This window comes from Stenella coeruleoalba (genome assembly GCF_951394435.1).
Source record: "Stenella coeruleoalba genome assembly, chromosome: 12".
Classification (NCBI taxonomy): Eukaryota; Metazoa; Chordata; class Mammalia; order Artiodactyla; family Delphinidae; genus Stenella; species Stenella coeruleoalba.
This window is the reverse complement of record NC_137158.1, coordinates 64174214-64188351: the sequence shown is the minus strand read 5'-3', so window position 1 is coordinate 64188351 and position 14138 is coordinate 64174214. Positions and strand designations below refer to the sequence as shown.

General features: G+C 42.7%; 1 protein-coding gene across 2 annotated transcripts in view; it reads left to right on the top strand.

The window, feature by feature from the left end:
• The first annotated feature begins 231 nt into the window (after positions 1-231).
• IL20RA (interleukin 20 receptor subunit alpha) overlaps positions 232-14138 on the top strand; it is a 34892-nt gene continuing 20985 nt past the window's right edge. The window contains exons 1-2 of one of the 2 annotated variants that reach the window (XM_079939710.1): positions 429-476; positions 5880-6090. In XM_079939710.1, coding sequence (XP_079795836.1) covers positions 6074-6090 — 17 coding nt within the window. In that variant the 5' untranslated portion in view covers positions 429-476; positions 5880-6073. Of the gene's footprint in view, positions 477-5879; positions 6091-14138 lie in introns of both variants that reach the window. The other variant, XM_079939709.1, reaches the window with a different exon arrangement.

Here is a 14138-nt window from a genome sequence, read left to right as displayed (position 1 = left end):
ATCAGGCCCGAAGACCAGAATCACTCTTCAGTGTGCGTGGCTCACGCTCCCTTTACTGGAGGGAGGTTTTCCCTGCAGCAGTAATCTCGTTGGTCGCGGCGGTGGAGAGTCTCAGATTGTCAGAGCAGCGAGCCTGAGGAGCTGGGACTAGAAGTCGCGGGCCCTCCCTTCTCCCTGGCGTCCGGCCCGGGCTGCGGCGGGACGCGACTCCGCCTCCCCGGCCGCCCCGCCGACCCGAGCGCGGCGCGCAGTGGGAGCTGGGGCCCGGGGCGCCGAGGGGAGGCCGCGCTCCCACCGCCCGCGGCCCGAGGGGGCGTCGGACACTACCGGCCGCCCGCGGAGATGTGACCCGGCCCCGCCGCCCATGTGCGCCCCCCGACCCCCAGCGAAGACGGCTGCCATAGGGGCCCCGGCACCCGGTCTCCCGGCCCTGCCGCTGCTGCTGCTGCTGGTGGCCGCGCCGACGGGACGGGCAGGTAGGAGGGTAGCGCCGGGGCCGCGACGACCGCCCAGTTCCGGCTGGTTTAGGCCCTCCAGCCCCCGGGTTTCGCTTTCAAGCGCGCAGAGCGGGAGGAGCGCGGGTCAGCGCCGGGAGCCCTGGAGTCCCAGGGAGAAACTCGCCGCTGCCTCGCGTGGGCCGGCTTTAGGGTCAAGTTCGCGCGCTCCGCGTTTCACACTTTTCGTTGGGGGCGAGGTAGAGGAGGGTTGACGGTGGTCGCTCCGAGCGGTCCCCACAGCTGGTAACTTACGGTCGGTGACAGTGACCTTTCGCATTGCACTCGCCGGCACGTCGCAGGTTCCCGCCACCCAAGCCGTGGCCGCACAGACCTGTAGCCTTTCAACAGAGCACCCCAGGGAAGGAGGCGATGTCTGCGCTTTAAAAATCAAACTTCCTGAAAGAGTGGGCTTTGAGGGAACCGGAGCTAGAAAGTGCAGCGTTTCTAAAGTAAGATCTTTCTGGGCACGTCATTTTTTTCCTTTGCAGTTTTGATCTTGTACATATATGTGCTCTTTGATTTTTTTGCAAGTAACAAAACTTTGAACTGATCCATGATATAGGTAACTCAAGGCTTTTTGGTTTTAAGTGTTAACTCTCTACCATCTGGAATCCAGTAAACCAGAATGATTCATTAACCTGATTTCGTTTTTTTTTTTTTTCCTTCTGCATTTCTGGTGTATGAGAGAAAGAAATTTTTTAAAAGCAAGATATCTAGGACCCTCCTTTTTTAAAAAAAAAAAAAAAGTTAAAGCAACACAACTTCCCAGAATACTGTGCTTTGTACAGATTTGATCCAGGCTTCCATGTTTTTATCCCAGAGCTGAACAATAGCAGTGAATGCAGGAAGAAAGTTGTTCATGAAACTGCGGTGTCCTTAGTAGTCAAAGAAAAAGTTACTAAAGTTCAATACAGTTACAAAGGTAAGAATTGTGTGCATATAGATCTTGGAGAGATTTTTGGACAATAGACATTATACACAAAAAGTTTCTCTTCTAAATCCTAAAGTTACCAGAAATTGTAGTTCTTTTGTCTTGTGATAAATATTCTTAGGTAAGCTGAATGGGAAGATCTGCTCCTGACCTATCCAGATACTGAACCTCAACTAACAGATATGAATTTAGTTGTTTCTATTTCTAATCAAAGAAATAAAGCTTGCTCCTTAATTGGGTTGGGAGGCTGACATTAGAAGGTAATAATATTCTTGGCTTCAAAGCAAAATTGGGGAAAAAACAAAACAGAAGAAACTCTTTTCGGACCCACGAGACTCAGGTAGTTTCTTAGCTCTTCTTAAAGAGTTCCTGTCCTCTTCTGGGCCTCCAGGCACCCTGAGGACTGCTGGGAAAACCAGGTGAGAAGGCATATGTGGTTACATGGTATGTGGTTACATACCTGGCTCTTAAGAGAGAGCTATTCTATCTTGATTGATCCGCCACCATATCTGCTGAGCAGTGTGAACCTTCTAATAGTTATATGACATTACCATTCTCCAGTAGGCGAATTCTTTAATTTTTCGAACTTTTAGCACAAAAGTTCGAAGTCACACAACTCTGCGATTGGATCAGGCTGTACAATACCAAACATCCAAAGAGAAAGAAAAAAAATTCAATGGGGCATCAACATTTTAGGAAAATTCTTCGTAGTTCATTTCAGGTAAACTTTTAAAGGAATCCAGAACGTCTGTGCCACTCCCTCAAGGCAGGAGGGATACACATCTGTACCTTCACTCTCTTATGTCTCCAGGGACAGAAGTTTCACTAGGAAGTTTATCACTGTGGTTTATCAAACTCTGCCCTGTTGGCCCAATCCCATGTCTTATTCCTCAGTGAAGATAAAGAACCGTGGTCAGTATAATATAAACAAGCATTTAAAGCCAGTAAGAGAGTGGAAGGAGATGACTTTCCAAGGTCATGTATCTCCTCTCCTCAAGCCCTTCAGAGGCTTCCATCTGAATTCTCCTACGTGGTCTTATACGGCTCACTCCTGCCTGTGTCTCCAGCCTTACATCACTGAATTCCTGCTATCCTGGCCTTTTTCCAGTTCCTAGAGCAAACCAAACCGTTTTCCCTCTCAGGACTTCATACTTGCAGTTCCTTGTGCTGGAATGTTCCTGTCCACTCTGTCCCCGGCTAACTCCTATTCAGACTTGGCATCCCACCTCCAATGTGCGTCCTTCAAGGAGAGCTTCCCAAAATCCCCAGAGAGGGAAAAAATATTGTTTATTATGCCTATGAACAAATGAGCCAAACTCTAGGTTGGGAGCTTTTGAATGCAGTCTATACAGCATCTCTGCTTATTAGAACTAATATACTATAATTAACAGAATGAGGGTATTTGTTGAAGTGTGTCTTCTTTGATATGAACACAACAGCATCAGGTATTTTATTTCACTGAGAAATTATTTCAGGATATTTTTCAAACACACACAAATTATCCCAGTGAACTAACTAAATTTTCTTCATTATTTTATTCTTTTTAGCTTTTAATTTTGAACTATTCTGAGACTTACAGAAAAGCTATAGAAATAATAGAGCTCTCATAAACCCCTCACCCGGTTTCTCTTAATTTTAACATGTTACGTAACTGTGGTACAGTGTTCAGAATGAGGAAATTAACATTGGTATAGTATTGACACTATTCACTAAACTATAGACTTTGTTCCAATTTCACCCTTTTTTCCACTAATTCCCCTTTTCTGTTCCAGGATCAATCCAGGGTCCTTATTACACTTAGTTGCTGTGTCTCCTTCCTCTCTTCCAATCTATGACAGTTCCTCAGCCTCTCTGCTTTCATGTCTTTGACATTTTTGAAGAGCTCTTATCACCTCCTCCTCAGGCTGCCCCTCAATGTGGGTTCATCTGAAGTTTCCTCTTGATTAGAGTGAGGTTATTCCTTTTGGGCAATAATACCATAGAGATTATGTTGTCTTTCCCAGCGCATCATATCAAAGGGTTTATGATGTCAATGTGTCTTCTTCCTGGCGATGTTAACCTTGATCATTTGGTTTAGGTGGTGTCTGCAGGGGTTTTCACTGTATAGTTACTATTTTCACTTTCTGATTAATAAATACATTGTGGGAAGATACTTTGAGATCATGCAAATATCCTGTTTCTCCTCAAACTTACACCCACTAATTTAGTATTCATCAGTGGATACTGAATGCAACAACTATGATGCCTAATGGTGATTTTTTTAATTTCATTTTTTCCTTCTCTATTTATTAAATTGGAATTCTAATGCAAAGAAGAGCATTTACTTCTCCCCCATTTATTTATTTATTCAATTGCTTAAATATATCAATATGGACTCATAAATATTTACTTTATTCTTTGAGCTATAATCCAATACTATTATTATTAATTTTGCTGCTCAAATTGTTCCAGCTTTGGCCATTAAAAGCTCTTTTAGTTTGGCTCCCATGTCCTTTCAACAAGGCCCATTCTTTTTAAGCATTTCATTGCTTTCTAGCAACATAAAATGTTTCAGGTTCATTTTGTATTTTCCCTTCCCCAGGGCTGAATCAGCTACTTCCCCAAGGAGCTCTAGCTCCTTCTACTGGAGAATAGGATCTAGAAACCAAAATCTAGTTGCCAGGCATACTCATTGCTACTAGAATGTTGTTTCTAGGCTCTCTCAGCGGACAGAGCTGGAAGTTATAAATATGTATACTAACCCAGGCATCCACACACATCTGTATTTCTGTATCTATATGTATGTGTCTATGTATACAAAAGACAATAAGCTTACACTGATACCTGTGATTCCAAGAGCACAGAGTTCATTGTCTTTATTTGTAGCTTCTTTCTCCAACAGTGAGAAACCTGATATCATTATCTATAATAGATTTACTTATTTCTTCATTTCTAGTTTAGAGTTGCAGAAGTATTAACCCATGCTTCTATGAGAAGGACATTTACTAACTAGATTATAGCATCTATATACAGTTCTTTTGTCTTTAGCTTTATAATACCCAGTCAAGATACTGTTGACCAAAGTTACTTAGATTAGACCGGTTTTCTTTCACCTTCTTTACTTTATTGTCTATTTGTAATAAGGTTAGGTTCATTTGTTACTGTTTGTATTTCAGTTGGGGTTTCCCACATGCTAGTTGGTTTTGTTTCTTGATTTGGGAGTATTTGAAGGGTATGTGAGACATTACTGTAGTTTAAGAGTCAGAGAGAGATGTACCAAATGGTACACTTGGAGAGGGGTTGCCCCCTCATCATCCTTACAATCTGGTTCCTATTCTCATTCCACGTCACCCCCGTAGGTAACCAGTCTCCTTAGTTACTGGTTTATCCTTCCTGTATTTCTTCTGCACCAGTGAACAGATATGTGTGTATTTTCTCATATTCCCCTTCTTTCTCACATGAAACCTAGCATACTACAGGTTCTCTTTTCCACTTAGCATTTTTTCACTTAACAGGATATGTCTTTCCTGCTTCACAAATCTGTAATCCTCAAAGGTAGGCCCTGACTCTACCGGCCAAATTCATATCAAGGCTAAATCGTTTCCACATCTTGCTTCAACTTCGCAGGAAAGCACCTGATATTAAACATATTGTATGCTAAAAGTCAAGAACTTGGTCTACATCTGGGTGCTCTATTGCAGCTAAAGCAGGATTTGTCTTCTCAAATGTTCTTTCCATCAAACAAGCTTGTCCTCTTTTCCAGCTTCTCTCCCATTCCCTTTGGAGCAGACATGAGGGATTTCTTGTACATTTGCGTGTACATTTATCATTTCTTGGCTGTTACATAGCTCCTCATTGATCAGCTCGAAGCCCATCCTCAGCATGTCTGGAGAGCATCACATACCTGAGATCTAAGCATGTGGCTATAGGTATCACCAGCCTCCCCTTTCAGAAGACGTGCTCCTACTGCCTGTAGCTATTTATCCAGCTTCCTAGAGTACAAACCCAGGAAAGGCAGAATTTGCTCCCTAGAGAACAGTAAAGGAGATCTGTTACCCACAGGAGGTGGCATGGTGTACAACCAAGGCGGTAGGGCTGAGGAGGGGCGTCAGTTCCCTGAGTGCACCATTCCATACAGCTCTGACTCAGAGCCATAGGTAGGATGCAGATTTTGCATTTAAGCCTAAACTTTAGACAAAGACAATAAGCAGTAACATATATTTTTAATTTTTAGTATTAATGCTATAAAACTAATACTTTAGTAGAAGCATCTCATAAAACGTTATGAGCATAAAACATTAACTATTTTTAAGTGCTTGGCATAGTGCTTTTCACAAATGTCACTCAGGGAACTGACCTTTTTGTCACCTTTTTGGTTAAAAGGCATCTTTCATTATATGCATGATTTTTTTTTTTTTTTTTTTTTTTTGCTGTACGCGGGCCTCTCACTGTTGTGGCCTCTCCCGTTGCAGAGCACAGGCTCCGGACGCGCAGGCTCAGCGGCCATGGCTCACGGGCCCAGCCGCTCCGCGGCATGTGGGATCTTCCCGGACCGGGGCACGAACCCGTGTCCCCTGCATCGGCAGGCGGACTCTCAACCACTGCGCCACCAGGGGAGCCCTGCATGATACTTTTTAAATGACTCTCTACTTGCATCTTTTTCTTCATGTACAATTTTACCAGGTATCTTTGACATGTTTACTTCCATGATGATAAAAAAAAAGACTGCTAAGTATTAACTGCAGCTTAAGGTAGTATATATTTTAAGAAGTGAAATCATTTTATTCATCTTATTTATAACATTACCTTTATGCTATGATTGTGATGTTCTGGCAGCATTTTTACTTTTTCTTGCTCCACATTTATGATTATTTGACTCAAAAGGTGATACTAGAAAAATGAATTAAATCTCTATAATCTGTCTCAAGATGTGTCAATTCCATATAAAATTGGAGAACAAGAGAACTTTTTTAAAAAAGAATGCTGGCTGAAGACAATACAATTAAATACTTCCTCTGCTTTATTTTCAGAATTCCTTTTGATATAGAAAACTAGGCTTGAAAGGGCCTTAAAATCCCGTCCAACTGCTTCCCTTGTGAATGTTCCCTGCAACATAACTTCAGAGTCATTACCTATCTGCTGTTGGAGCACCTCTCATCACAAGAAACTTGATACCTGACACCCAAGACAGGATGTCCTGTCGTTGTAGACTTCCAGCTACTAGAATGTTCTTCCCATGAACGAGCTGAGGTCTTGATCTCTCATCTTGTCACATTGTTGGTCCTCACTCTAAGCTGATGCAGTCATGCAGAACAAGCTGCTCAGCTCATTGACTGCAACCATCACATTTCCTCTGTCTTCATTCGTCTCAGCTAAGCACCTCCCCAGTTGTGTCATGCCAGGCGTCTCTCTCTCCTGGTCTTTTCTGTATGTGTGTGTTCCAGATTGTCTGTAAGTTCTCAGGCACACTCACTGTAGATCATGATGACATGGCTGGTCTGCCAGATTGTAATCACTGCCCCTGGCATGTTGGTCCTTAAGTGATTCAGCATCAGTTTCCTGGTGAACAAAGGGTTCCTGATGCCTAAAAGTTACCCTCCCTTTTTACCTTTGCTGTCTTTTCCTATAAGACACAGACCTTGACCCCTCATTTAAACTCAGCATTTCATATTAATACAATTTCAGTTTGTGGAGGCGATTTTCTTTCTCTTTACTTCTCAGAATACAGAGAATAGAAGTATGGTATTTTTTTTTTTTTTTTTTTTTGCGGTACGCGGGCCTCTAGCTGTAGTGGCCTCTCCCGTTGCGGAGCACAGGCTCCGGACGCGCAGGCTCAGCGGCCATGGCTCATGGGTCCAGCCACTCCGCGGCATGTGGGATCCTCCCGGACCGGGGCACGAACCCGTGTCCCCTCCATTGGGAGGCGGACTCTCATCCACTGTGCCACCAGGGAAGCCCGGTATGATGTTTTATCTAGAGCACATGATGTCCGTCACGGTGGACTTTAACGCAATTAAGGAGACTCTTCTGGAAAGGAAATTTTTATTGATTACAAATATTATCTATTCAAAATCAGTTCTGTTTTTCAAGTGTGGTGGTCACCACAGTGCACGTTGAGACGCCAAAATGGCTTCCACTCAGCTTCTCCAATCACTTTATGCACCGCATCATCGAACTCCAGCTCCACCCCCCGGCGCAGAGAATGGGCAAACCTTGTCCTGTACAGATATGTCAGGGAGTTTTCCTTATACTTCTTGAGTCTCAACATGTATGCCTTTAATCCAGCCCCCTGAAATTTTCCATTCAATACCATTAACATTTGTATTTTGGTGATATGAGATATTTTGGCAAGTGTATCCTCTTAGTTGAAGCATTTGTTTACATTACTTCCGCCATTTGAATTTCCTCTTTTTCAACTTTGCAGACATTTTTTTTTTCTCCTACTTCAATCCCTCCATCCTTACTTCCAGGTTACTTGGCAGCCCTTAAAGCATTCACGCTTCTGTTAAATAAACATTGTGTTCATTTTCGAGGAAAGATACAAGGAACAGACACCTACTATGTTACTTTCCTGAGGCTGCCATAACAAAGTACCACAAACTGGGTAGCTTAAAATAACATAAATGTATTATCTCACAGTTCTGGAAGCTAGAAGTCTGAAATCAAGATGTTGGCAGGATTGCTTCCTTCCGAAGGCTGTAGGGGAGCATCTGTTCCACGCCTCTCTCCTGGCATCTGGTGGTTGCTGGCAATCCTTGGCATTCCTCGGCCTGTTGAGCATCATTCCAATCCTCTGCCTTCACTCACTGTTCTCTGTCTCTTCACATAATCTTCCCTCTGTGCATGTCTCTCTTTGCGTCCAAATTTTCCGTTTATATAAGGATACGAGTCATGTTGGATTGAAGCCCACCCTAATGACCTCTTTTTAACTTGATTACCTCTATAAAGACATTATATCTAATTAAGGTTACTTTATGAGGTACTGGAGACTAGGATTTCAACATATTTCTTTGCGGGGCCACGGTTGAATTTATAACACCTACCACACCCCCAGCGGCTTGTAGGGCAGTGAGCAGGACTTGAGCTTGGCTTCTAAAGTGGAGAAAAGCTACCTTTTCTTTCTTTTTTTTTTTTTTTTCCGGTACGCGGGCCTCTCACTGTTGTGGCCTCTCCCGTTGCGGAGCACAGGCTCCGGACGCGCAGGCTCAGCGGCCGTGGCTCACGGGCCCAGCCGCTCCGCGGCATGTGGGATCTTCCCAGACAGGGGCACGAACCTGTGTCCCCTGCATCGGCAGGCAGACCCTCAACCACTGCGCCACCAGGGAAGCCCGAAAAGCTACCTTTTCAACCCCATGCAGTTTTCCTCCTCAACGCATTTATTAGTCTTTGTCCACTGCCAAAAGGAAACCTTTGCAGAAGTCTCACGTCTGAAAGGCTCTCCTGAGAATGTAAAGGGCAGAGATGAGTCGTCTCCTGTACTTTCCATAACATGAACATAAAAGATAGCCACCATTTTGCAATATGTACAAACATGGAATCATTATGTTGTACACCTTAAACTAATACGTTGTATTAGTTTAATTATATCATTATACCTGTTTTTTAAAAAGGAGAGAAACGTCAATGGGTATGTAATAAAGATGGTGGAGTTTAAATTTCTTCAGCAGAGGGGTTCACTCTCGTCAGACCTCCATCTCTGTTGCTCTACGTGGCACGTTCATTGCAAAATCTTCACCCTTGCTCCAGCATGGACCATTTTCGTACTTGAGGCTAACTGTCCACATGACTCCAAGTCAGCCCTCCTCCGCCATTTTAGATGAAAGTATAAAAGAAGTAAAAGGTCCTCTGAATTATCCTACCGAATGCTTTACGTTGTTATTTTTTAAATTTGCTGATAGTTTTTAGGTGCAAAATAGAATATCACATGTGCCTTAGGAGCAAATAACTTAGGGGAATGAGGTATTTGAGATGGTCAGAGTTAATGAAAAAGAATTAACCTTCACACCCCACACATTCATTTTGAGTTTTCATAAGTTAAAATACAACTTGACACAATGTGATTTTTAAATAACCTTCTTTTGAGCATTTTTCATTTATTCATTCTTTCTTTCATTTATTCAATATCTTTCATTCATACGTATCAGGAACTGTTCTCGGTATTGAGGTGAACAAGAAAACAGGGCCTCTTTCTTCGTGGAGCTTTTAACTTCGGGTGATTACATCAAAGTATAAATGCCAGAACTGAGGAAACCAAGCTTCTTTAGAAGCACAGAGCAAGGCAACGGATCTAATCTAGGAGTCAGGCAGGGCTTCCTATGAAAAGGGAAAGTGAGACTTATGAGAATTGCCAATATACTTTTTACATTTTGCATTTAAAATGCTAGCAAGAAAATAAAGTTAAATCCTTCTCTAAGCATATTCTATCTATAAACTACCACGTAGTTAACATTCCTTTTTCCCACCTACATTTCTTTCTTGTAAAACTACAAATCAACCAACAAAACCCAACAGCAAAAAGCAGAATCCTATGAAACAGGTGATTTTTTTTCTGACAATGGTATTTATTGCCGGGTGGGTGGGAGTAAGGAGCTTTGCAGCTGTAGGACAGCCCGACCTCAAGGTCACTGACAGCTTCAACAGGTCACTGTGGTCTGCGGCTCTGTGCAACACTGAATCCAACCACAAACAGGTATCAAAAGGCTCCCTTGTTACAGCTGTGGTTTTCTAGAGGGCTGGTGCCCGAGGCGCACTTTCTCACTTCCTGAATCAACACAGTCCTTTGAAGGCTCTGTTAGCTTTAACAGCAAGAGCAAAGGGAATGTCTTCATTGATCCATTCTCTGAGAGGTTCCAGTGTCGTCAGAGCCTTTGGCTCTTCGTGGGTGGCCTCTTCACCGTTGTTCTGCTTTTATCCTGACCAGTGTGTTTTAATATCTTTGTGGTAGGATAACCACCTCAGAGAGCTGATCTTCAGCGAGCCCCGCGCAGCACGTGGATCCCCTGTCCATTTTATCACATTTAGTTACACAACTTCATTGAGGCTTAATTCAACCCTGAAGAGGTGTGATCCGAGCCCCCGTCACCATCAAAAACATCAAAGCATGGACTTGTCACTGTGGAGGAGAGTTAACCTATTGAAAAATATTGCACCTTTTTGACAGTGGTCTTGAGGGCTGCTGTACACCTCTGTCTTCATCTTGTTTGACTGGAAAGTCTGAGATCACACTCTCAACCTCGTTTGCCTCAAAATCCCAATCGACGGCCAAGAGAAGTAAATACTACTAATTACTTCCAAATCTCCACTAAGTCATTATTTTTGTCTCTCTTACTTTTTCTATTAATTTTTTTCTCACATTTTTATCTTGATTTTCTCTCTGAAAATTTCAAGTGATGGAGATGTTAGTGGAAGCATCACATTCCTTATGTGAGGATATAAAGAAGTACTATGATTTATGAAAATTATTTGAAAAATAAAGTGGACGATGTATGTTGATACTTAGTAAACACCTAGTGATGGAACTGGGAGTTCCCAACAGCTATTCTTTCCAATACCTTAGTGGTTTCAAATGGTTTGTCTTTGACTCTGTTATTTCTTTTATCCTTTCCTTTCTGAGGCAAGTTATCAAGTTGTAGAGACTCCAACCCACATTTGAATCTATTTTTCCACAGTTACTATGATATTCAATTTGGATAAACACTTTGGAGATCACAAAATGTGGAGAAAAATCAAGTCCCTGGCCTCAAAAAGCAAGTCTGAAGGGAAAGGGAAGGGAAGACATACATACAGGAGATGACATAAGGAAGTGGGACTGCTTTTCTAACAACGAGACCAACATATTCAAATTAATAATGGCATCTTCAAAATAGACATTTTAGGAGGCTGTGCACAAAAATCTCACAATGTATTTCCTAAACTCCTTTTTTCAGAGTTCTCAATAGAACCTGTATGCATCGGTCAGGTTAAGGTTTGCCATTAAGTGGCAAACCTTCATCGTTGAGGTGTGGTTTAATTTTCAAAAGCATTCAAAGCCACTTCTGACCAACTTGGGTAATCAAGTAAGAAGTGCTATGTTGGGCAAAAACAAGGTGTGACTATAAAAAAACAATGAGATGGAATTTTTTGCATGTATGCAAGCAACCGCTGAAGACAGTTGTAGCTGAAAGGAAGCATGCCCCAGATGCCAGAGCTGAGCAGTACCAGGGAATAATTATAAACCCTCCCAAGGGAACTGCTAGGACAATGCACACTCTTTTTGATGGGTAGATGCCAGTATATTTATTTTAAGAAGTAGTCTCAACCTTAAAGTCCTACTTGCTCTCAAGCACCAACAGCAATATTCCAAAACATGTTTAAGCACATAGATTGACTTACTGAGGTGTGGCTATAAAGAAATAACATGCTTTTTATGTATGACTTACATATCGCTCATCCACGTGAAAGTTCACATACCTGGCAGGGAAAGCATGTATTGATGGATTGTGTCCCAGATTCAGAAAATATCTGCTCTGTGAGAGCAGGGCCTCCTGTGTGTTTCTGTCTGCCACTGACCCTAGTAACTATCAGTTTCTGTTTCTAGTAGGTGCCCAGTAATGAGGTTGAATGAATGATATGACTAAGTACCTTTCCACCAGAAAAAACTTCAGTGAAGGAGAAATACTAGGGTTTTCCTCCTTGAATTCCTTGTGTGTGTGTGTACATATTTTTATTCACACTGAGAAAAGATAGGGAAAAGCAGCATATGAAGCATTTGCATTTTTAAGAATTGAACTCCCCATTGAAATTCTTATATATCTCCTTAGAAGCAGTCATCTGTAACATGCACACTTTCCAATGACCATGCAATCTTTTCTTCCCACAGCACTGCTCCTCGAAGCGTTCCCTAAAGGCAGTAAGTGAGTGTCCTAGTAGAGAACCCTGTTGTCCTCAGAGCACTTGGGCTCAAACAGCTTCCAGATGGCCGAATAACCACAGGCAAATCAGTCCGCCTCTCTGGCCCTCTATCTAATCAGCTATAAAGGGAGAATAGTAACCATGGAGGATGATACTGAACTAATGATTATTGAGCTCTTTCTTTGTACCAGGCACTATTTTGGGAACCTTATTTAATCATTCCAACAAGCCTATGAGGCAGATGATATGATTGTTTTATTTTACAAATGAGGAAATCGAGTACAGAGGCTAAATGACTTACTTCAGGGCACACAGCTTAGGTACGCTGTAGCACGGGGAGTAGGTCCCAGTGTGGCTCTAGAACTCTTGTTCTTAAAACTTCTGTCTGACCTACTCACGTAAACAATTATTAGAAGCCAGCGAGATAGGGCGGGTGGCAGTGCCCTATATAACGTTCAGTATACTATTAAGAGAAAACAGAGGCAGTATGCAAGTACAGCAGCAAGTGGGCAAAGAAATAATTAGAGAAATTGTAGCGGGATTGGTAGAGGAAGATAATCGAGTTCAGAGGAACTAACGTTAACATCAAACCGTACTGGCTCCTTTACAGAAGACAGTTAAGTATATTTTCTCAGGTAAATAGTTCCTGAATAACATTTCAAGTGTTGTTTAGATGACTCACTTTCTAAGGGCACTTGATATATGTAATATATGTCAAGGGGGAAAAGAGGAAAGAGGAGTTAATATTTTTCAGGAGAGACAATTGATAACTTAAGACAAAAGAAAATATGCCTTTCCTTTCAGCATGATGAAGTTACAACAATATTTAATCTGTTTGAAGGCAGTGACACTGTTTGGCTCTCCTTTCGTGGAGGCTGGGATGAGATATATCCAACTTTTGCTTCCTGAAACTGATTAATCACCCTCTGGTGCTTCTTGTACATCGATTGTTTTTAACCCCATTTCCCACAACAGAAAACTCATTCAGGAGGTGTTTTTTTTTTCTTTTTTTGGTCTTACAAGCATAGTAGGTATTTTCCTATTTTGAAAGGCACTTGTAAGATGTAGCAACCACTTGCCATGAACTGCCCTTCCTTCATTAAAAAGCATCTGTTGAGTATCTTCTGACTGTGCTAATCCCCTGTGTATAGTGTAAGTTTCCCGGGGTGATTTCAAGCTATCAGGGTTTGGTGGTTCAGACTGTGTCACCCTCATCCAGATGCTCATGTGAATCCGGGTCCTGCCCTTTCTCTACAATTTATGTGAGCCCAGTGGTCCCTGGTTAGTTCAGTTCAAAAGTATTTATTTGAGGGCTTCCCTGGTGGCGCAGTGGTTGAGAGTCCACCTGCCGATGCAGGGGACACGGGTTCGTGCCCCGGTCCGGGAAGATCCCACATGCCGTGGAGCGGCTGGGCCCGTGAGCCGTGGCCGCTGAGTCTGCGCGTCCGAAGCCTGTGCTCCACAACGGGAGAGGCCACAGCAGTGAGAGGTCCACATACTGCAAAAAAAAAAAAAAAAAAAAGTATTTATTTGAGAGGCACTGGGGATACAAAGAATCTTATAAGACATGGTGCCCAGGGTCAAACAGCTCAGAGCCTAGTGATGCCTTCATTGCTTAGCTTCAGAAAGACAGATGGGGCTGGAGGGCTGGAGACTTTCTCTGGGCAAAGGTGGGCAGGGCTTCCTCAATGCTGAGGTTCCCTTGTTAATCATGAGCTTGAGAGACTTGAATGGCCCCAAAGGGAAGTCCCCAAAAGTGGACACATTTGATGGTTCAGCCTCTTGTCTGATGGTTTTCCACAGGAGTGAATGAGCATACTGTCCATAATGGGAAACTCAGA